Source organism: Grus americana, chromosome 1 (assembly GCF_028858705.1).
Source record: "Grus americana isolate bGruAme1 chromosome 1, bGruAme1.mat, whole genome shotgun sequence".
NCBI classification, from domain to species: domain Eukaryota; kingdom Metazoa; phylum Chordata; class Aves; order Gruiformes; family Gruidae; genus Grus; species Grus americana.
In genome coordinates this window covers 121,719,235-121,743,890 of record NC_072852.1, presented here as the reverse complement: position 1 = coordinate 121,743,890, position 24,656 = coordinate 121,719,235, and the positions used below count along the sequence as shown (strand labels likewise).

Below are 24,656 nucleotides of genomic sequence, written 5' to 3'. Positions count from 1 at the left end.
TAATACAATTTTGTGCAAAACAGAGAGACCAAGCATACGAAATGGCACTGGGGGAGAAACAAGAGTTGAGCTCAGAATTAATGTGCAGAAAACACAGGAGAACAAATCTGAATTTCCAGAGCAGGAGGCAGGGTTTGTTGTTCAGTGGTGAGCTTGGTACTAGACACCTGCCAGAGAGGTTGAGCTTAAGCCTAAGGTGTTTTCTGGGTCACAGGGGGAAAAACTGGCCCCCCACATCTCACTTTGAAACACAAGCTAAGACAACATATGTGGCTTTGGACTTTGCAGAGACACAGCACTAACTAGCATTACCCTCACTGCTAACACACTCAGCAAAGTTGATGGGGCAGCCTCAGGAACTGAGCCAAGGAGGTCTGGAGCAACATGCATGATGCTTTGCTGGCTGTGTGCCTACGGCTGCTGGCGGGGGATGCCAGCAAGCCAGGGTGCATGTGAATCACTGGTCTCAGCAGCCATGCCGTGATAGGAACCGATCCTGTCTGCTGAAACCCCCAGGGAGAGCAACTTTTCCCCGGTGGGCGAAACCAGGAGTGGGTGAGCAGCATGGCCGTGCCTCAGTTCTCAGGGGCATAAGGAAGGGGGATTTCTTTACGGCCTTCCCTTTGGCAAGGTGGTGCACAGGAGTCGATCGCAGTATTGCCTGCTGTCTGTTTGCCTGGCTGCACCTCCGGGCAGAGCTTGGCTCCCAGCCTTTACAAAGTGATCAAGGGAAGTGAAGCTCTTTCAGTATTGTGCTTATGATGCAAATATGCAACAAAAAATGTTTCTAAAGCTTCTCTTCTTAAGGAGGACCAACTCCACTCTCTCCTTTACAGACTCTCACCTTATATTCATTAGGAAAGCATGTGTCTTTAAGAACAGGACAGTTCTCACGTGAACGCATATGCAAATGAAAACAAGTACAACACCCATTTCTGTAGAAGAATATATTATTTAGCAGATCAGTTTAGAAGTAAAAAAAATCTGTACATCTTTGAAGGTTTTTCTTGTTGTTGCTTTTTGCATCCACGAGGATAAAAATACGCTTGCACAGTGGTTTCAGCTTTGTGCTCCCTTCCTTGCTTGTGCCAAAGGATCCCGTGCCATCTAGCTGTACCAGGCAACAAAGTGAACCTGCAAACTCACTAAGGTTCCTTCTGATTTCTTCTAGTGTAGAAAACAAAGAAAATTTCATCCACTATGCTGGGCTTCTGAATGTACTATGAACACTATAAAATTCAGAGAATAATACAGAGAAATGTGTCATTAGGGCCTACTAGGCAAACAAAAATATATGCCAGGACCCCTGTCAGAATATAAGCATCTGTTAAGCTACGCTGTAAGTAGCATACTGCTGTACACATATATGTAGTAGCGTGACTAAAACAACTTTTCCTTTTGTTTTCGGATGCCAGTGGATCATTTTCCTGAAAAGGCTCCTTAGCTAAAACTCCGCTTTGTCTTTACAGACTGACTCCACAAAAAGGCAAATCTGCTGAAGATTTGAGCCGTGCTGCAACCTGTGCAATGTCCGCAGGGTTAGTCCTGCCGAGGGGGCTGCTATGGGTGTGCCGGAGCAAGGGGAGCCCTCGGTGCCTGACGGCGGCAGCGCCTGTGTGAGCAGGCTGCAGGCTGTAGACAAGGCGTCCGGGCAGGCAGACAGGCAGGCAGGGCATGCGTGCCTGCCACCTCTCCGCATACATAGTCTCAGTTGGATTTTGATGTAGCCACCATGTCTGTTTGGCAAATATAGCATTTCTCAAAACCAGAATAACCTTAAGGCTTATCTTTTGCTCAAAGGCTCTTTTGTCTCACTTTTCGGTACTGCCGGTGGTCAAATTTTCACTTTTCTTCTTCTGCAACTGAAATGAAGAGCAAAGCAGGATTAATACCCCTGACTTACACAGTGCTGCTTTCCACTGCTGCTGTGAGTCGAACGTTCATCTCTGCACAAGGCATGTGCAACATTTCTTGGGAAATAACAGGCAGCAGCTTGATATATCACAGGCACCATTTAATCCAGACAGCTCTGGATGTATGTCCTGAGTAAACAGCACTCGATCTTTCTCATCATCTGCTGTGCTAGGCTCTCAGATTATTAACTAACTCCTCTTGTTTCAGGGTATTTCTGAATTCAGGCATCTCCTATTTCCCTAAGACCTCTTGTGCCAATACACCGTAATTAAAGCTCCATCAGTTTGTATAAAATTTCTCTTCTGACAGCTTCTCTAAACCAGAAGTAAAATCTCAGCTCAACTTGAAAGATGAATAGGACTCAGAAAGTCTGGCAGTCATATTTGAGTTCTTCTTCCCTCCTTTGAGAAATGCTCCACTCTAAACTGAAGAATGCCTAAAAGACTTTCTTCTCCTTTATAACTTGGTGTCCTCAAAGCATGTGCTCTTTGATTAAACAGCCTTTGTATTTGTGCTGCTGAGGGGCTTTTCCTCCAAAGCACTTGGGAGGAGGTGGGAGCTACACCAGAAAGCTACTGTTCCCCTCATCCAGCCAGGGATGATCAAGTGAATGAACCTTCATTTCCCACATATCAAACAATATCAGCACAACTAGTGCTCCAGGGCACTTTCCAATTTATTTTAATGACTGACTGATAGTATCCTGTCTACATGATAAATTTGTTCACGTCAGAAAACCCCTACACTGTGATGCCATTTGGGCTGGTTTTGTCATCTGCCTTGGCAGGGAACAGAAGCACTGGAAGAGGCAGGCAAGGCAGGCGTGCAGGCTCAGCATCTCAGGCTGCAGGGTGCTGCTGGAGCCAGGCCAGCACACCGGCTGCTGCACTGCCCGTGCGGGGCACCTGCTCCCGCAGCCCAGCCTCCCTCTCTGCCCTGTCAGGCAATGCAGGCGTGGCCAGAGAGAGCAAATGTGGTTGCATGTATATCCTTCCTCCCCTAAGACTTACATGTCAAAATGAGAGACACTCTGTGAATGGAGGTCCCCACTCAGCCTGGGACATAAAATGGCTGCATTGGTTGTGTGTTTAATCCTACTGGATGCTGTGTGTATGAGAAAAATTTCTCATAAAATTTCAGGCGCATCCTTGGTGATAGATGTGTCAGTAGAAATTTGCTCCCAGAAGAGAAATTTATGCATTGGTGGTGCAGTGCCTTAAACCGCCCAACCCCAGGACATTTTGCTGCAATCTAGCTCAGGCTTACTCCTTCCCAGGGGAATGTGGCTCCTTCCTGGGAGACGTGTTTGCTAACGCACTCCCCTCAGGTGGTTATCTCTGAGTTTTTTCTCCAGGTCCCTCTCTTCAAGCAGCTCCCTTCCCATGGCCATGCTTGTGTGGTGCCTGGTGGACTCTGCAAGGGCACTTTCTTGCACTAGCTTATGGCTTGTGATACACACCTTTCTCCAACCAGGTGTAATGAATGTGTTTCTCATGATAATGATTACACCATAAGCATTCCTATTGTTTTGGAATTAAACTGCTATTAAATTATAATGTTTGACTTATTCAATCATAACGTTTGCTGTGCCAATAAGGTATTTAGAGCTTACCTCTTTCATAGCATCATCTATCTGTTTTAATTCCTCATAGCGGTCCCTGGATTCCCAAAGGGGCTGGAGCATCACCTCCTCCACTTCTGGAAACAGCTAGGTGAAAACAAGAGAAAGAATATCAACATTTCCTTTTGTACTTGTTAACCTGTACATGCTAGAAATGGGCTGAAAGGCAGAACGTGAACTGTCCATTCCCATTTCCCTGGCTGACTAAACACCTGTCGGAGCATACGCTTAAGCTCCGCATGCCCCCACTTCTGCTTCTGGCCTTGGGTGACTTACCTTTGTTACTGTTTCAAACATGGGGATGAGAACAAACTTGAGGAAGCCAATCTGTGCTGTCGGCTTGGTCACTTTATCGCGGTCCATGAACGGTGCCACTGGAAGCCCTTCGGATTTTTCTCGGTCGCTCTGGAACAAATCCAGAGTTAACAAATATTAATCTCAGCTAGAAGCCTGTGAAGAGAGTAATGTACCAAGTACATCACTTGCTAAAGAGCAGTAGCTTTCAGATACAGATCTCAGTGGTGTCTGAAGATTGCACAGAATAGCAATATGCTGCCCTCGTGCCAATGTATCCTGCTTTGTGGAGAGCAAGCATCTGAATAAAGAGAACTCTGTTCGGTTACATCCGCACAGTACTGGCATGAAAGCGTTCACCTTCAGGCTTACAGGACAATGAGGCCACCTGGTTCCCTTTGCAAACCCATGGGACTTGGGAGGTAAACTATTTCTGAGCATTCAGAAAGGTAGTAATGGCTTTTGCCATTCTGGAAGAGAAGGAATAGCTCTTTGATTTCCTCATCGTTCTCCAGAGAGTGACTATTTTCAGGTATTCAACCAGAAATAACATATACTTCTTTACTAATGATTAACACTAGTTCTGGCTAGCTGGGTCAATGGAGAACAGTTCCATTGACTGCAATGAGTTTACCAAGCTACCTACTTGACCACATAACTCACTGTTTCTATGTGGGTTCACGTGCAAGGAGGTCACAGACTGTGAGTGCAAAAAAGATACCCTGTAGCAGACTTTATCTCTCAATTATTGGAAGTTTTGGCACATAGTACTTTTGCTGGGTGGCCCAAACAGTAAGGCACACAAATACTGTAATTTTGAGTAAAATGCTGCAGATGCAGTGAGTGAGTACATCTGACACATCATCAGAGGTGTCTGTGTCTTGTGAGAAGCCCTCCTCAGCACGCACCCTGTCAAGGTACAGACAAAAAAGCTCTGGCATCTCCTCCTCAGAGCACTGCAGCTGTGTGTCTCTTGGGATCCCACTGCTGCAGCATGTACACACTGCTCAGGAGCCCCATGTGCCAGAGGCAGCTGAGGGCTGCTCTTCCAGGGATCCTTTTTAAGCAGTCAGAAACTGCGTCCAGCTCGGAATCCAGTGAGGAGCAATGGTCTGGGGAGCTTAAAGTCTGACTTTGCACACCTCAGCAAGTCGTCTGCTTTCTCTTTAGCAAATGTTCACACAGAGTGAAATTTATCTATACTAGTTTCTGTGTGATATTTGCTGTCATTTACTGGCCAACTTTCTCTTGCCACTGCTCTTGCCCTTTTGGCTCAAAAATCACTTACACGTCAAACGAACTTGCAAGGCAGCCACTTTACAGAGAACAAGCTTCAGTCTGCTAACATTAGAACTTCTAGGTTGCTATTGCCTTTCGTCTGCAAATTACAGTCAATTGCATTCACTTGCTTTGTGAACAGCTTTTCTTGCTGACATCCTTCTCTCGCGTTCTGTAAAAGAAGCCTTTCCATCCTAGAGCTAGACTGGGCTGTCAGACAGCAGAGCACCCATAGCTGAGGTGGGATTCAGGAAGAGCAGCAATTTGTGCAACTGCATCTCTCCCTCATTCTTACCTGCATAAAATATTCTTCTAATAAGCAATCTACCCAGGGCTCAGCTACTTCCATCGGGCGGACTTCATTGGAGATATCACAGCATTTTATCAGTACCATCTTCAGCTGAAAGAGGATAATACTTTAATACTGCAGTCTTACTGCCAGCCCTTTTTCCTTTATCCAGACCTGCGTCTTTACAATGCAATAGGAGCCAATGTTTTCCAACAGAAAGGACAGTTTTAGGATTAAATCAGATGTCTTACATGATGTGGATTCTTTTCCACTCTCTCAGTTACCCTGTGTAAATCACTTATCCCCTCTCTGCCTCAGTTTCCCTGTCTGTAGCACTGGGATGTGTCACAGCGGGACGTGCGCTTATCTGCTACATGAAGATTCAACCAGAAATGACCATGAAGTTGTTTCTGGAGCACTTGGAGGCAGCCGGGGAGAGGCTTCGCTGGACGTCAGAAATGACTGGATTAGGAGGCAGAGAAGACTAGAGTTTGTACTCTTGTGGATACTTTTCGCCCCACAGTAATGGCCAATAAGAATTTGTATCCTGACAGAGTAATTATTTATTTCTTGATGAGACTCCAGGATTTCTAAAGCTGGAATAATCTATTTTATATAGAGCACTTCCAAATTTTAATTCTTTTTGGTGGGGCAGAGGATGTAGGTAGGATTAGGTTTTGATAATGTATATTGAAACTTGGTTTTTAAACAAATGAATGTTAATCTACAAGCTTTTGCACTATGCACAGAAAAATAATAATCCACAAAACCTCCTTACACAGGTCATGTGTTCTTCATTTGAGTAATCAAAATTTTCCATTTTTTCCTTGAAAGAGTCCAGTATTTCTGCATGTCTCGCCATGTCTGTAGCCAGGATTAACGTAATTATCCCCTAGCAAAGAAAACATGTTCACATATTAACTTGACATTCTTTACAAAGTCTACTATTGCAGAGCAAAGCAGGGTCTTTCTTACACACAAAAAAGCCTCAGATGGATTACATTGTTAACACTGAAAGGGGAAGTTTCTGACTTGAAATTGCCAAGCAAACTGGAAGAGGGTTATAAAGAATTCAGGGTATATGAAGATCATGGATGGGTCGATCTGTAACACTGGTGTGATATTCTGGAGGCATTGACTTTTTTCCTTTCTGATTGACTAATTGTGGAAAAACAAACTGTACAACAGGATGTTAAAAGCCATGCTCTGTTTGCCAAGATCTGCTTTTGGCTCCTTGGAAAGCACTACAGGTTTTGCTGCGGACTCTTAGTGGCCCTAGGAAGAGACAAAGATAAGTAGATGTGGATGTCCTTTGGACTCATCCTCCTTGGATTAAGGGCTTTGAAATACCCAGAAGCACTCAATGTGTTAGGAGCTCTGTATCATCCTGCCAGGCAGAGTTTATGATGGGAAAACATGTGGTTAATTTAAAGTTGCGAGTTTTCATACAGATCTATCCATTTTGGGCCCATGCCTGCTTCCCATGCACTGGCAGAATCAGTAACTCCAACCAGAGTGGTATCTGAGCCCTTACATTGGTCTGCTTTTTCATTTGGTGTGTAAGGAAGGTGTAACATGGAAACTAAGACCGAATTTTGGCCCTTAGTGCTCTAATGGGAATTGTAGTATTGTTCACTGTCTCAGAGCTAACTGTGATGGCTCCCAGTCCACCAGAGCCTCCTCCAACAGTACAAGTGCTCTGCTGTTGTAAATCTTTTCCCATTTTGAAGCCCCTTTTAAAATTAATACAATGTTCTCTGAAAGCATAAACTTCTGCCATGAGAACTCAATCCTTTCCCAGTCAGAGCTAATTGGCTCCTACAGTAATATAAATATCTACCCCCAAAATGTCATAGGCTTTAATAGTCAGGATGTACTCATTATTTCTCAGCAAGACATTCCAGGGAGTGCTGCTGTGGAAATTTTCCAAGAATCCCTCTTGGATCCTTCCAGTGTGAGGGGCTTTTTCAGTCCTACCCTCTAGGGAGAATGATTCACTCGCATTGTACAGCAGGGAGGTCTGTGAATGCTTACATCTTCAGGAACAGTTTGTATGACACAGATGGGAGCAGCATTCGTACCTGTCTTATCTGTTTAAATTGGTCCTGGTCGACATTGGAGAAAATGTTGTATTCCGGCTGGGAAATGATCTGGAAAGCCACAGCACAGTGGTGGTTCTCCAGTGGGGAGATGTCATTGTAGCGTACTGCAAGCTCAGTTCGTGCATTTATCTGATAGCTGATGTGAAGAAAAACAATGAGATCTCCTGCAGACATGCACCAGCTGCTCTAAAACATGCTGCTTACTTTTATTTACATTCTTTTCAATGCTTATTCAATTAGCTGCAGTTTGGTTTTTGATTGTTAATACTAAATCAGATTTTTAGAGAAGACAGATATTACTTTAATATCATCTCAGGCACTCTTCCCCTGTAGGTTTTTTTCTAAATTTTACCAAGTCTCTGTAGCTTAAAATGACATAGAACAAACACAGACGGAACTGTCTGGGGTTCATTCACCCCCCGCTAATGGCGATGGACAGATTCTCACTGATCTCAGTCAGAATTGCTTTCTGCCCTTATTTAATGAATGGCTGCAAATAAATTAGATACTCTCTCCTTTTCACACACACACGCATGCACACAAAAGTGCCCATGGGTCAACAATTCTAATTTCCTCATATGATAATAAATAGAATAATATGCACTTCACAATTTATAATTATGAAATAATGTGTAAGTTAAATCACCCTTTGCATTTTAGTGTAAATATTCCATTTCAGTCAATGGAGCTATAATAATTTATCCCCTTTCTCTCAGCTGTAAGATATTTTACCTTGTTTTCTCAGGAGTGGGGGAAAGTGTTGGAATAGAAATCTGAAAAAGCATTTTTCTTACAGAGCCAAGGACAGCTGTCAAACCCAACCCAGATGTGAGTTTTCTGCATGAAGCTCTGCCTTGGCCCACGTGTAAGTGAACAGCGGGGCCTTGGGGGAAGGTCATGGCCAGCTCAAGCTGTGAGGAGGAAAACCTGATCTACCAAAAATGCCAGCTGGTATTACCTTCCCAATAAATTTTAAGGGAAGAGAAAGCAAGAAACAGGCTTACGTATTATTATAGCCTGGATGGTCCAAGTCATGGCATACTGCTGCAGTCATGAGAATCAAGATGTCAATTTGGGAAAATTTCTCCTGCAAAATACAAAACATTAATGTGGTATTGCAATTTCTACTTGCCCTATCCCCATAAATTAAAAGAAGTAAAAACCCTACCCACATTTACTTTTTAGGGAAATGCAAATCTGAGCAAAATGAAGTATTTTTCCATAGATCAATTTACTTCAGTTTTATGAAAGAGAATTCTGCCTTCCCTTCCAGCAAAAATGACTCAGATTTGCCTTTGTTGCATTAATGGCAGCTCAGAGGAGGCAATTTGCTTGAAACTTGCTATTACTGCAGAGATCATATAAAAGCACTGAGGTATTAGTCTCTTACAAGTCATTTGAGCATCCTGATTAGTTAAGGGAGGGCTGGAAGACAGCTTAGTTGCCATTGCATTCTGCATTAACTAAAGTTATGAAAAGAGTGAGAAAAATTAAGTGTTGCATTCCCACAGCTTCTGAACAGGATGAACTTCCATTAAACCAAATTTTTCTTCATACTCTTTCTGGCAAGAAAATAGACTTAGGCCAGTAACTGAGATGTTTAAGTATGGAGAAGAAAAGGGGTTTTTAACTGAATAAAATCTGGTTTGTGCAGAAATGAAATGAATATATAAAAGCAGGTTACCCAGTCAAGGAAAATAGATGATGCCTATAGTTTTGGTCAAAGTACAAGTGGAATGTGAATCTTGTATACAGTACATGCAAGGCATTATTTGCAGTAGCTCACCCAGGTGCAAGCACACATTTGGAGAAAACCTTGTGGGAACATTTTATGTCACAGATGAAGACCACATCCACAAACCATAATTCAGTAGGCCTTTGGATCTGATCCTCAGATGTTTCATGCTATCAGAGTGTCAAAAGACTTTCAGTGCATAAATCTGGGATATCCAGGAGGTGAAGGTAGTTTCCCAGCAGCCTCAGAAAACTATGTAGGTGCTTGGGGTCTGGGATGGGATGGCTGAGCGGGCAGCCAGAGGTGGAAATGCAACACCCCACCTTCTCTCCCCAGGGACTGAACAAGTGCAGCTGCTGCAAAGCTCATCACTTGCTAGCAAGCTGGTGGCCTGTTTTGCAAGAAGAGTGGCATGGGTGTCGTGGTGCTATGTGGATGAATATGTGCCCAATGATGGAAATGGAGTGATACTATTGAGGTGGGGGGCATACCTGGAGGCTGCAGAGCGAGATCATGCTGTACATCATCTGGGTCACGCAGAAGCAGTGCCGGAAATTATGAAAGGGGTTGTTTCTGTAATTGTCATGAATGCACAGCTGCAGAGAGAGGGAATGAAGCAGTCAGAGACAGGAGAGCTCTTTCTTTATAAAAACATGATTACACAGGCTTCCCAGCCTCCCTGGAAGCACTGTATATCCCTACAGGGGTCCTGTGGAGCCCATGATTATTTTCTGCTAGGACAGAGTGACAGCACAAGGCCCTCTGACACTCTCTACCTTCCTGGGGAGGGTGAGAGATTACTACCTTTCAAGAATTTGTCAGCTGGTAAAGCTCCTAGCAACTTCTCTCTCATACCAGCTAGCAATGGGTAAACATCCTAGCACAGCTGCAAGTGCATCTCAGCCTTGAGATAGGACTCTGTGCTCTCATCCTGAATTTGTATTTCAAACCGTGCGGTCATTAAACGGTGACTTTGGGGTGTGTAAAGAACTCAAAGTACATCCCCGTTCCCCTCCCTTGCCAAATGCAAATTGCAGCTTTGAAATCTTCAAGGCTGAAATGTAGTTGTTATTTCATTTGCAAATGCTCAGAGGTGGCACTTTGGGATGTGTTGCCTGGTGAAGTGAAGATGCTAATGCACATGCAGTAGCATACCTGTGTGGATTTCCTACGTGAGGCAGCATGGGAGAGATTTAGCCACACAGGCACATGGGATTGATTTTTGTGTCTTTTAACTTTCTACAGATCCTGGCTATGTGCCCTCATTACAAATGCAAGCTAAAGCTTGTCTTTCCACGTGTCCTTACTACTGTCAGCCGGGCTAGCTGAGTGAAGCTGGCACAGCTGGGTTAACACATGCCACAGTTATTCTTCCAATGCACTGGATAGCCTTTGGTATCCTGTCCTGCGCAAAACAGCCAAGCATCAGCAGCACTGCCGGACCCCTTCTGCGACAGAATTTGTCTCCCCTTCTCCAGCTAAATAGTGAATTTACATCAAGAGTCCTCAAGTCCCATCAGGATCAAACCCTTCAACCTGGGACCTGACTTCTAGGAAGCCTCAAAGGTCCTGAAAAGGTCAAGAGAACTGTGGGTTTCCAATGCTAATTCAATATTTAGGGGCTTCATTGCAAAAACCGTTCCAATTATTCTGCAGCATGGACTTTAGAAAAGTGGTCATGCCCAGGCACCATACAACACTGCACGGATGTAATGTATACAGCGATGGAGCCCAGAGAATCCTGACTCAGAGCCCTGAATGGCTGGAGTGACTGGGTTATATTAGTCATCCTTGCCTCCCCTTTCCGGAACATTTCTGTAGCCAGCATATGTGGGAGCAAGAAAGCAAGCATATGCATGAGGTGGCTTTTTCTCCCCACTTAAGTTCAAATTGGTGCCCGTACTGTGCCTGGGGAAGTGCCATGGTTTGAAGCAGAGTCCTTGGGTCTTTTTTTAATCATCTTTCTTTCTGTGAATCTAGCGTTTAAGAAAGGAAATCTCGTCCTGTGTTACCTTTGTAGGAAATACGTAATCATAAACTCCCCTTGTTGTTCAGAATAAGCCTGTCTCAAATGCTAGCATTGACAAATTACTTGGAGACAGAACCTAACAGGAAGCTGCCTGCAGTAACATGTGTGGGTGGCATGTTGATGTGTGTTGACGTATCACCTTGTTTCCCATGTTTTCAGGGTGTGATACAGGAGGAGGAAATTCTCTATCTGCTCTGTGCTAGCCTGGGTTGTATTGGGTTTCATCCCACCCCTTCTGTTCAGCTGCTTTTTAAGGTTAGCAATACTGAGCTTTTCATCTGCCTTCTTTGGGAGAGTTTTCCTAGGCCGCGATCATTTTTTGTATCTCCTTTAATGGAGTCATACATTTTTCTAAAAAGACTTAACCAGTCCTAGGCATACAATCCAGGTAGGCCTTATGCCTTCTGTGGAGACATGGTAACATTGCTCCATTTTATCCCTTATTCCAATCTCTGATCAGCCTAATGCCTTGCTGGCTTCAGCCAGCAGCAGCACACCAAGCCGTGACGGTCGCTACCCTGTGTACATACGCTGGCGCCCTGGGGTTTTCTGCTCTTACTGTACTTCATGATACGATGAATCCAGTGTTTTGCTTTGTGTTTTGTAGAGACTTTCTGAATTTGTGGAATTTCTTCAGGCCTTTCTGGGACTCTACATCAATCATGTAAAACAGTTTCCTCTATTCTGTCCATACTCTTCAGGTAATTAGAAGAAATTAGTGAGATATAATTCTTCGCTACAGTAATCATATGAAACATCTGTATAATGAACTTCACATCATGATGTTTTTAATTATTGTTTCAATCAATTTGTCAGGTAGAGATATAAGTTTTGCTAACTATAATTCTTCAGGCTATCCCTAGATCCTTTTTAAACAATGGGTGAAATATTTACTGTTCTACAGTTGTCTAGGAACATGATGGGTTTTTTTCTGACAAAGCCAATATATTCTTCAGCTTTTTAGCAAAATCTTTCTTATGCTTTCCCTTAGATCTGATAACTTATTGATTTTTAAATACTGCAGTGTTTCTTCTTTAGACATCTTAGTTTTGGTATGATCTCATCTTTATCATGTCTTGCATCTCTGCAACATATTCAACATTAAAAACCAAGGCAAATAAAGTTATTTAACTTGTCAGCAATTCCTTTTCCTTCCTGCCTCACTCTTTTATTCCCTGTGATTTAGGACATCTAATGATTATTGCACATACTGGCTTTTTTTTGGCCATCTCTGAAGACACTCATCTCGTCTCCATTTACATTAGGTACCAAGAGCATTCACCAGAAATGAACTGCTTTCAGTAATAGAAAGCTCAGCAAACAAATGTAAAACAGTTTGAAAAATGTCATCTGTTACCACAAGAACGCAAACATTTGCTGAAGTACTTACATTTTAAGAATTTGTATAGATTGACTGCTTTCAGTGGGATTACTCATGTGAGTCAAATTAATTCCATGACTAAATATTTTGTTTATTGATTTTAGAATTTGAAAAATTGCAAAAATCAGTCATTTGAAATACTTACCAACCACCTTTTTAACGTGATAGGATTGATGTTGAAGTCTTTTACCAACCCAAGATCATGGTACATATGTTCCAAACAACTCAGCATCTGCAGCCAGGAACAGACAGGTTATTGGCTTAGTAAATATCTCTGTACTTTACGATACATTGCAGAGTAAATTTCCTCCTTGCAAGCATCAAATAATTGCAGAGCCCTCTTGTTAAGATGAAAGAAAAATGTTCAAAGATTGCATGATTAAAGACAGTGCAAGAGGGGAGACAGAAAGGTTCTGAAAGCTTTTTGAAGTAGACAGATTACTGTTGACTCCATAGGTTTTGTGCAGGGCTTTGAATCACACCAGCTCTCTTTAGTACTTGTGATTCACGTGTATCATAGCAATTCCTTCTCACAAAAAAGTATTGCCATTTTTCTAATTCAGCTGGGATATGTTCTAACGCTCAATGAAATCAGTGGGAGTTTTCCCACCGACTCCAAAGGCCCTAGCTGTACAGAAATGGATCAGGCCCTAGCTGTAGAGAAAATGACAGCAGAAAATAGGAGATCCTTAAAGAAACATTTATTCTAGATATGTGTCAATATCTTCTTTCTTTACGACTTCTTGTGAGTTCCTAACTCCACTATCTTAACTCAGATTTCTTGTTCAACAAAAGATCTCCCATTATAACCCTATAAAATTGCAGCAGGCTTGTGACCATCCACTCCTGCAAACTGCAACTGTAAATCCCAATAGCTGAAAGGCAAAGGTAGACTGCTCTTTTGAGACAACATCTGCTCTGAGGTAGGAAGGGGAATGCAGATAGTTTAGCATTACCACTCTCGGTTAATCTTCTGGGTTTGAAAACATTGGAAAAAAAAAAAAAAAAAGAGGTATTGACAATCTTGTGGGCACTTAGCAGCTGCCACCAGTCAGAAATGAACAGAATTCCAGGAGTTCAGGAGTTTATGTATCTGCATCCCCATTTCTGAAGGCAAAATCTGCAGGAGATGAAATGTAGCCTTTATATTAGCAGATGCAGTTTTTAGAGTGTAGACTGATCCAGGGGTTTTAACACAATGAGTATAATGTCACAAAAATGGCCTTGGAGACTTTTTTAGTTAAGTTTCTGTTATTCAGGCTCTTAAAAACTCTCCAGAAAAATAATTTAATCTAATGAAACTTTATATTCATCCAGGGAATATACATAGTTCACGCAGTAACAAGGGAGTTTGAGTCATCCGAACAGGAAGAAAGAGACTTGCCTGCAAGACTTGAGGGACAATGTCATGAGCTGAATTGTGCTCAGATCACATGCACAGCATTTTGCTGTAGACCACCTTGCCTTGTTCCTAGTCCCTGAGGTAGAATATATGTTTTGCCATAGTTTCAGAAAAGACTTTCTGAGACAATAAACTTGATCCAGAAGGGCTGGATTACCCTCAGAAATGCCTGTCTCCCTCCAGCTGTTGCCAAGAGAGCTCCAGGTGAGTGGCAGGGTGACTCTGAGTCCCAAAGCTCCTGCGCCTGAACACATGAAAATCTCAGTTTTCATTTTTAGCTTTCTTGCTCAACAGCAAAAGCTTGAATATTGGACTCTTCTAAGGCTTAATAGTGGTGAGTGGGCATTTGAGAAAGAGAACGCAAGCTTGCTGCGTAGCTCTGTTTACTGAGATGCTGCAGAGCACAACATTATTAATTTGCTTACAGAAGACTGCCTGGCCCACTCTGAGCACGTGGGCAAATACTCATTGCTAAACAAGCATTGACAGAATTGAAATATTCTCTGTAAACATAAACCAGAGCTAAAAGGGTGAGATAAACCCATATGGTGCTCGGCTCAGCAGAGTTTGTGCAGTATCTTATTTCTGAGCAGCACTCCTCCTTGCAGGGCATGTCTAATCTCTGCACCCTCTTGTTAGCCTCATTCATGCCACCATATAGTGTTTTCCTAGTACTCTGAATGAGTTACTGTGCTAAAATACTATGCCTCAGCACACAAGAATCCGTGGATAATGGTTTTTGTCTCTCCCTATTCTTTCTTAATAGTCAGAACAACAATGAGCCAACAGTGTTCTGGTCCACCTGGCAGGTCGTAATTCTCTCTTGCTGCAAAGACCTGACAGGCATTCAAAAGCTGGGGGTGAGCCATTTTGCCTGAGCAGTTGTACGGCTGTGGTACAGAGGAAAGGGGCTGGAGAGGGAGCAGTAACCGCAGAGCACCAGCCTCAGCTTGGCACGGACCGCACAAGGGAAGCTCTGCCAGCCTGTGTGAATGGGAGATGGACCTAAAGTCACCAGGGAGTCCTTCTGTTATTCTACCAGCCAAATGAAATATCCTGAAGGGAATATGCTGTTACCGTGGAGGGGCGGGGGGGGGGGGGGGGTACAGGGTGTTTTTCCTTGTCATGTTGATCTACAGGTGCTGAGCCAGAATCATTCTTGTATGCACAATATCTGATTGAGAAGGTAATGAAGGTGACTGATGCTGGGGGTGCTGCTAGAACCACCCAATCCTTCCCTTGGGAAAAATCCAACACTAAAATCCTGGTTTAGTCCTGTTTTCCCTTACATTTTTTCCCAGGTGAGGTTTGGTCATATTTTCTGAATCTGGTTTTACATTATATTGTAACTGGTCATCACAGAAATATCCTTCTCCTTCATGTTTCTACAGAGGTTTACACATGGGCCTTTCAGAACCTTCTGCAATACAAGTGATGAACAAGGAATAATACTAAAAGCAATAAGAAAAATAGCAAAAGCAATGAGAAAAAAAAAAAGAAAACCAAGCAATAAGAAAATACTAATAGGCTGTGCATGCAGCTCTGCAACCTCTTCAGAATACACCACAGAAAAACACCAGCCCAAAAGGGTGTGAATCAATGCATGCACCTCTGCCTGGCTTCACACACCAGCACACTGCTTTATTGATTTGAGCGGAGTTATTGATGATGTGCTTAAGCATACACTTTGCTAGGGATCGATTTGTTCAGATAAAATGGCACAAGAGAACTCATGTGGCAGTAATGATAGTGCACCAGTTGTTGTGGGACATTACTAGGAAGAGATTAAAGGAAAAAATAAAGAGAAGTCAGGATATGATAATCATCATAATCTATCTGGCATCTGTTAGGAAAAAGTACTGTATTCTGGTGTGATATGAAAAAAAAGTATAGAGAGTAAGGGGCAGAAAAGGGGGAAAACCCTGCAGGCCATCTCAAAGGGCTCTCAGAAACAGTGCTAACCCAGCTAACATGGCGTCCTTACCTCATTGGGCTCCCACAGCCAGACGTCAAAGGTTGGTTTCCGAAGTGCTTCAATGGTCTCCTGGGACAGCATGTACTGCAGTCAAAAAGGCAGTCAGCGTAAGTAAGGGTCCCCCACCCTGGCATGGGACCTGCTATTGGCATGTCCTTGAGACTTCCGGGGCTCCATTCATGTGGGGTTTAGCCATATTTCCCAAGGAGAGAGAAAATGATCTCTCCCTCTGCCTTCCCAACCCTCCTCATCCTCCCCACCGGCTGCTCGTGGTCACACCAAGATGCCCACGCCTGGTGGGCAGAAAGCCCCCAGGCAGCTCACTGCCTGCCACGGCACCAGCTGGCCGGCTGCTTGATTGGTGGAGATCCTTGTGGAGCGGGGAGGTGGAGGGTTTGGAGAAAAGGGAGGAGAGCAGAGGTGTTATGGATGGAGTTGTCGGTAAACCCTGCATGGGGATATAAAGGGCACAGGGCACAGATCCGTCCCCGGCTGCACTGGTTCTGCTGCCTGCAGAGCATCAGCAACATTCGATGCAGCCAGTCATGGCTGGATGGTGTCTATGCTTACAGTGTTAAATTAGCTGGTGGGTATGATATATTTACTTTCAGATGATTTATGCTCTCATTTTGAGTATTTTTTCAAGAACGCCCACATTTTCAAATTGGTTGTCAGCCTGCAAGATTCAAGTGATTTTTTATCATTACACTCAGAGGCTTAAAACAAAATCAAGCACATTGGCCAGTTACAATTTGTATACAAAATGAAAAAAAGGAATGTGGAGGGTTGAAAGACCCAGGGAGATCTGGACTCTACTGATTCATCTTTTCAAGACTGTGTTGATCAGAGTCTTTTTGGGGCACAAAAGCCTTGTAGCTTCAATTGGCCCATTTACCATAGCTGTCTCTAATTAGTTTGGGCTTACTGTACTGAGCAGGTGAATGAAATTTTCTGAGCCATCAAATTGTTGATAATTAATCCAAGGAAGAATAATACTGAAGATTAATTTTCCTTCTTGAGAAGGCAATGATATTTGCATTTGCATATAGAACGTACATTTAATATGACGTTCTGCAAGAAAACTGTGAATTAGCAGTACAGACTTGCTATTTGATAACAGTGTTGTAATGACATCTTCTTTCAGTATATTCATCACTTCCTAGCCTCACTGACATTGGACAAATCCAGCACCTGACAACTGATAACAAATTTTGCAAATCTGTCACACAGAACACAAACTTCTGAAACCAAAACTCGTATGAGCTTTCGTCTAGGGATAATACAGAAATACAAACTACCAGTTTACTCTGCAGTCAGTCAGTACAACTCTTTGTAGCACTTCTTGTTAATTCAAGATCCTAATATCATAGCAGTACATCAAAGTTTGATCTGACATGTATAGTTATCAAGGGAAAATACCTGGTTTAGAACTCATATTTTTTGCGAAAACCTGTGTTAGTGTCAGGAGCACAAGCCTCTTGGGCAAAAGTTAATTAAAGAAACATAAGTCTCATGATGTCTGCTTCAGAGACCCAGAGGTCACTTTTGCTAGGCAGAGCAGAATAAACAGCAGAACTTGTAATTGGTTGCTCTGTAAGGCTCGGAAGACAAATATGCAAGGACGCATGTCCATATCACACCTGCATCACACGGCACCACGTGATCTTCAGAGTGGCTGAGCCAGCTTTGATGTGTGCAAGCAACTGTCCACTGTTAAACTACGATTTGCACATGTGTGAGCTGGTGTTTTGTCAAGGTGTGAGCTGGGCACTGAGCAGACATAACCTGATAGCTTTGAATAATTCCTGTGGACAAAGACTGCTGGTTCTCGGACCAAAGATCCTGTGTGCTTCATGGTTTCAGCCTCATTCATCACTGTGGATTTGTACTTGTACTTGCTCAGTAGACATTTTTCTTCAAGCATTGCTGTTTTCTCTAGCAAATACACTAATTCATTTTCACAGGGACAATGAATCATTCTGGACAGAATCCAATGTCGCATTTTCTGTTTGTTTCCCTAGGTGAAGCATCTCCATAAATTACTTTTTAAATTAAAAAATAATCCATTAGGAGAAAACAGGCAGCAGCACCATTTTCAATTAGAGTACAACATTATAAGCTATTTTTGATTGTTTGCTGTGAGCGTGGAGAATAAACAAATGTAACTAGACAAAAGAGCATTAAATGTTGACGAATGCAAAATGTTCATTAACATTTCAAACACTAATGAGCTTTCAAGTATTAAAGACTACTGAGGATCCAACTTTAAGTCACCACAGGCAATGACAGCTTTTTCCATTGGCTTCCAGGGGTTTTGGATCAGGCCCTCGATTTAGAATAACTAGGAGGTAGATGGCTAGGGAGTCATGCATTGTAAACCAGCACTTGTCAGAATGGCAAGCACGTGGGAGGATTCTGGGAAGAGCAAGCGTTGTGTGGTACCTTTGGGTAGGATGGTACATCCCGCCGGGGAGTCGGCCTCTTGTTTTCGTCCAAAAAGCTGTACTTGCAGGGACAGTTAGTCCTGAAATGAAATATTCAGCTCTTAACATTGTGGGAACAGAACAACAGTGCCTTGAAAAATGCTGGAAGTACTCTGGTCTCTCATAAGGCATCACTCAGAGAATTACCCCACTCCCCAACCTCTCCCTTTCTAATGTGGTGTTGCTCAAATGCTCTAAAAGTGTCATCCTCTTTAGGATTTCCTCCCCTTGTGCAACATCCCTGTCACCCCTTCTCCATCTATTTGAATTCAAGCGAGGAGCATCTGTCTTCAAGTGTGCATCCATGGGTACCCAACCACTTCTATTTAAACCAAGTAACTTTCCTTTCAGCGAGCAGCTTGCTGTCCGTGGCAGGCATAGCTGTCCGAGGACAGCAGAGCCCTGCCAGGGGCCATGCTGCATATGGACACCGGCACTTATTTACTAGTGTGGGCACCCTCTGAGCCCATGGCTTACTGCAGCCCAGCTCCAGGCCTCAGTAAAAGCTTCGGTAAGACCGTCCATTTTGACGGCATGACCGTCTTGCCTGTTGCCCTTCAGGCGGGACAACAGCAGTGAGGCACAGGCTCAGCAGACACAGTCTGCTTGGCTTCCCAGTCCTGAAGGAAGGGAACCAGCAATTACAGGTAATTAGACCTTGCCTGGTTATTAACACCGGCACCCACTGCCAAGTTACCTACTGTTCCTTCCTCTGCATGCGGAAGAGCCAAGCTGCTGCTACCCCACCTGAGCAGAGGACTGTGATGGTGGGAGGTGCACACCAGCCTTACAGCCTTTTCAGAACATCTAGGTTGCTGCATTGCAGCGCGAGAGAAGTTTCTTGCCTTACAGCCACACGGGGCACAATAACACTGACAGCTCTGTGGTATTACCCATGGCAATTGTAATACTTTAACTCAACACGTGTTTTCCAGGTAGTTGGTCACATGGACTTTAATAACTCTCATGGGAGGTTGATCTGCTTGCATTTGGCACTTATCCCTGTAGTCCTAACATTTGGATTATCCTTTTTCATTTTTCAAGCCTTCTGCCAAATAAAGCTAAAAGATACACACACACCCCCGCAAAGAAGCCAACCAAAGTATTCTATTAACTTCATTTGTCCCTTTTTAAATTATTTGGCATATTCTGTATTGCATCTCTTTTTAGTGCTTCTCTTCTCTGTTGGGAATTGGTATGGGTCTCCTCTCTTTACTCCTCTTAACATTGATGTCTGCTGTCATTTGTGATGGTGTCTGAATCCTGCAAAAATTCTGTCATCTTACAGTTCATGGTGGTCAGCTAGCTTCAACCAGCTGCCTTTTCCTGCCCTGTTTAAAGAGATTCTCAGCTGGTGAATATCTGTCTTAATCGTTTCTGAAGCTGTTTCCTCAAAGCTCCACTGTGAGGGTGTTGTGGTTTAACCCAGCAGGCAGCTAAAACAACCACAGAGCCGTTTGCTCACTCCTCTCCCCCACAGTGGGATGGGGGAGAGACTTGGAAAAAACCTAAAACTCGTGGGTTGAGATAAAGACAGTTTAATAGGACAGAAGAGGAATAAAATAATAATAATAGTAATGATTATGATGATAGTGATAAAAGAATATACAAAACAAGTGATGCACAGCACAATCGCTCACCACCCACTGACTGATGCCCAGCTAGTTCTCGAAATGCAGCCCTCCATGGCCAACTCCCCCCAGCTAATATACTGACCCCATATGGTATGGAATATCCCTTTGGCCAGTTTGGGTCAGCTGTCCTGGCTGCACCCCCTCCCAGCTTCTTGTGCACCTCCTGCGGAAGGCTCATGCCTCCTCGCTGGCAGGGCCTGGGGAGCTGAGAAATCTTTGACTTAATTGTAAACATTGCTTAGCAACAGCTAAAACATCAGTGTGTTATCAACATTTTTTTCATCCTAAATCCAAAACATAGCACTATACCAGCTGTTAGGAAGAAAATTATCTCTATCCCAGCCGAAACCAGGACAGAGGGGTATTAGTAGGATAAAAATAGTGAGATTGGGGCACTCCTTGCCCTAAATGGAGCTGGCTGCTAGGGTTATCTGAGGGTCAGCCAACTATCTTTAATTCCCAGCTGTAGTAAGACATCGAAACCTTCATCCTACCACAGTGGGGAACACACCAGAGCCAGGATGCATCAGACCTTTACAAATGTAAAACTGTATCTGCAAATGATCGTGATTTTAAATGACGCTATAATGTTCTTAGCATCTGCCAGTGGTGAGTGCAAAAAGCAGACTAGCAAAAAAAGCAATTTGAGGGCATGCAAGTGGGGCTGCTTTGCTCTTCTGAAGAGGAGAGATGCACAATTCACTATGCATGATGACTTTTATAAACCTCACTCTTCATCCTTACTCTGTTGTTTGGTAATTTAACAGCAAATGTAAGAATATGTAAAAATACAAGAATACAGCTGTGTACACTGTGATATTATTGAAGGAATATATGCACTCACACATACTTATGTACATTAATTAAATTTAGATGTGATCCCTAATTGCAACTGTAACACATTATCTAGCAAATGACATTGCACAAGGGATGCCAAGTCTAAATAGGAGCAAAACCATTTCCATTTGCCCTGAGAGGCCTCTGTTCCTCCCACAGCATGCATGTATCTCACGCCAATGGGAGAGAGCTTGCTCAGCCGCTCTGGGGTGAAGCACCCCTAGGCTGGGGTCACCGCAGGCTCCTGCAGAGCCGTGGTTGCTCAGGAATAGGAAACCATAGCTCATTCCTCAGCAGCTCCCAATGGGGTCCTTCTTAATGGCCAGCCATCAAGGAGCATCCTCTCCTCAGAGCAAAAAGAGGTGACTCGTAGCCACCCCTGATTATACACTGAACCTAGCCACATCTAGCTGCTGCTTTCAGACCCAAGCCCTTAGGGTACAGATAGTCATGGGCATAATTTTGTGCGAGGAGGAGCTTTTGTGCAGCCAGGAGGAGGAAGACCCAGCTCAAGGCAGTCAAGAAGAGCTGTGACGGGTTGCTGCCACATTGATACAGCACAAAGCAATGCTGAGCAGAGCAAATTAGGCTCCTGCTCCAGCGAAAGCAGCTACGCAGTGTGAGCTCAGAGCAAGCTAGCTTGGGCATCTGTGCCCAGCACTACCTGCTGCTGAGCACTGCACTGTTTTTTACCACAGCTTTCCAGCATCACGCTCCGTGCTGGTCTCTGGCTTTTGGCAGCTGTCTTATCTCACTACAAGCCCTCAGTGAAGACTACACCTGAGCTGGAGCCAGCAGCACTGGGCAGCGTAGCACTCCCCATTCCTGTTTTTCTTGTTAACAGATTGCTGTTTATATTACAAAACAGAGATTGTAAGGTGACAAGGTCTGGGACAGGAATGAGTCATGGCTGCTGCTGGGAGTCTCGTACTTCCTGATGTGTGTGGTGGCAACTGGGCGAATGTGAAGTTGCCATAACTTCTTTTTTTCATTTTAATTCCCTATCTGCCTGGGCATCACGATGCTCGTAAATGCAGCTCTCCCAGCTCCCTACAACAACTGAGGAAAAGTAAAGACGTGCACACACGTTATTCACATCACACCCAGCACAAATCAGCATACATGCTTTTGCATTTGCTGCCAATCTGAGCTCTGATTTTTCTGATGACATTTCCTCACACACATGAACAAGAAACTATGCAAGTCACAGGGCAAACTGCAATCCATCCTACTGGTATAAATCTGGGGCAGATCTGAGGTTAATAGTGTTACTCTGCATTTATGCTAGTATGACAGCTGAATGTGGCCTTGAACTGAATAGGAATGTATTAACACCGTGCCTCCTGACATATCTGGATAGCAAAATTTATAAAAGCGAGTGATTATAAAGCCTAATTCTTTTAGCAAATCTCCCACTGCCCTCAATAGGAAATAGCTTTGATTAAAGGTCAGAGAATTTGACCTCAAATGAAGCAAAAAAGAGAGGCTGTCAAGATAGCATAGTTACATTTGATGAGAAAAATCCCCTTCACCCACACTTTGAGCAATGCAGTATATCCCTCTTCAGCGACCTTCGCAGAAGTATTCATAATCTCACACTGATGATTTGTTTGTCCTAATGGGGTACTTCAGTGACACAGGGGCAGACTTTCCAGCCAAGACTGCATACCATACAAAATGTAATTTTTTCTGCTGCTGTTTTAATTACAGCAAAACCAAGCTTCACAATCACAGCGAGCCCTTGAATTAGAAAATAAATTCCCAATTTCCTATTGAATTTGAAATGGATGTTTTATAATAGCATGAGATCATAATTAGAGCTGCTACATATTTATTTGATATTTTCCCAGAATATATTGGAGCTGATTCGAGTGTTAGCTGGTTCCCAACCAAACACCATACTTTGCAGAAGTTCTTTTCCCTTTCCCTCTCTCCTAGTAAATCTGGATGAAGAATTCCCATTCTATACGGTGAAAAATAACTCCCTGTTACAAGACCTTTTTCTCTATTCCCGCGGCCCGACCTATTTTAACAGATGAATGGCTACAGATCTTCAAATGTTAAATTAAAGCTACTGCCCTTAATGGTTATTGGTTTCCTTCACTTCTAAGCCCAGAAGGTAACTCAATTCTGTGGAAGCATTGCATTAGGCTTTGAAAGCAGATGCTTATTTCTTTGGTTAGGTCCAAAGCAGAACTTACCTGCTGTTTCTTGCTGCCATTTCCTCCCTCATCTTTTTAATGTCACTCTTGCATTTCTCAATCTCCACTACTTTCAGGCCTTCCACTGTCAACAAAGCAAAACAACAGGGGTGTTACCATGGAGAAAGTTGAAGGATCTCGTTTCACAATTGTGCAAAATTTCAAAGGGCTTTAACAGTGGGGTTATCCAGTGAGCCAGCAAGCTCTTACAGTCTGCCCCAGTTCTCACATACGCAGGTGCTGCCAAAGCGATATATCTTGAAAACCCATAGGAATTCTCTGCCGCCAATTTTAGATAATAGCTACAGTATTTTAATTCACAGAACGGCTATAATGTCTCAGCTTTTCCACGATTGTTAGCAGCAGTCAGCTGTTCTGGTGCCTTCACTTCTCTGCTGTAGAACACGAATCAAAGGAAATCCTGAGCAGAAAAAAAACCTTCTTGTGATGGGATGATAAGCACAGCTAGGCAAACATGTCCCAGTAGGATTAGAATTCCCATTAAGATAAAAGGTTTTAATTTGAAAGTTCACGCAGAGCATTAAGGAGCTCTGAGAGGCATTGCTAGATACAGAGAAACCAAAGTAAGAATGCAAGAGAGAGAGAGAAATTTTGAAAAGTTTTGCTCTAATGATTGATTTAATTTTTTTTTAGGTATTGAAGATCTGTCACTTCTTTTTGCCAATCCATTTTGTAATCAAAGGTTATTTCTGCATGCAGTACAAAAAATCCTATATTCCCCTTCTGTATGTAATTATGAGACCCAGAAGGCAGAAAGTTTGATTGCCTGTTTATGCAGCAATGCACTTTGTTCCATGTAGCCGTGAGAACCTAATGCAGCGCAAGTATGAGAATATTCTCCCTTTTCTTTCCCTCTTGTTGAACTATCAGTGTGCTCAAGGACATAATACAGCACCATTTATTAAGTGCATGTCATTCATATGCAATCATTTCACAGCTCATTTGTTTACGGAACGCATTGTTTGCACGGACAAGCTGTGGTTCAGGGAACTCTAGGGAACGTGCAATCCTACAATCAGTATTCAGTCACTTAGAAAATAATATTCAAAATCACACTTATCTGGAGGGTAGCATGTAAGTGATAAAAAACTGCCTTGGAAGGGCACAACTCTGTAGATAAGCAGAGACCTCAGTTTTGTTTTCTTTATGCTAGTAACAACAAAGATTGCTGCTGGAACTGGGAAAGCAGGAAAACAGAGAGGTATATGAACCAAGTCCAAAATACCACATACTAGGAGAAGAAAGGGAAAAGGCTTTGATTTATGCTTGATTACAGGGATACCCTCCATTTAAAAATCCCATTTCCAGATTAACGTAGGGGGTTTTTTTGTCTAGCATTGTTACAAGCAACTTTTTTGGGAGATCACAATGTGATGATACAGGCAAGATGCTGTCCTGCTTATTCAGTATCTTCACTCTGGATACCTGGTTGCACTTTTTTGGGTACCCGATGATCACCT

The 24,656-nt window shown here is 43.2% G+C and overlaps 1 protein-coding gene across 2 annotated transcripts in view; it reads right to left on the bottom strand.

The window, feature by feature from the left end:
- Nucleotides 1-953: 953 nt before the first annotated feature.
- PDE9A (phosphodiesterase 9A) overlaps nt 954-24,656 on the bottom strand; it is a 50,705-nt gene continuing 27,002 nt past the window's right edge. Inside the window, exons 7-18 of one of the 2 annotated variants that reach the window (XM_054816864.1) lie at nt 23,176-23,260; nt 18,463-18,544; nt 16,030-16,104; nt 12,789-12,875; nt 9,725-9,829; nt 8,503-8,585; nt 7,478-7,634; nt 6,175-6,288; nt 5,403-5,507; nt 3,812-3,940; nt 3,527-3,622; nt 954-1,862 (exon numbers count right to left, since the gene is read on the bottom strand). In XM_054816864.1, the coding sequence (XP_054672839.1) occupies nt 1,812-1,862; nt 3,527-3,622; nt 3,812-3,940; nt 5,403-5,507; nt 6,175-6,288; nt 7,478-7,634; nt 8,503-8,585; nt 9,725-9,829; nt 12,789-12,875; nt 16,030-16,104; nt 18,463-18,544; nt 23,176-23,260 (1,169 nt within the window). In that variant the 3' untranslated portion in view covers nt 954-1,811. The remainder of the gene's footprint in view (nt 1,863-3,526; nt 3,623-3,811; nt 3,941-5,402; nt 5,508-6,174; nt 6,289-7,477; nt 7,635-8,502; nt 8,586-9,724; nt 9,830-12,788; nt 12,876-16,029; nt 16,105-18,462; nt 18,545-23,175; nt 23,261-24,656) is intronic. The other variant, XM_054816874.1, reaches the window with a different exon arrangement.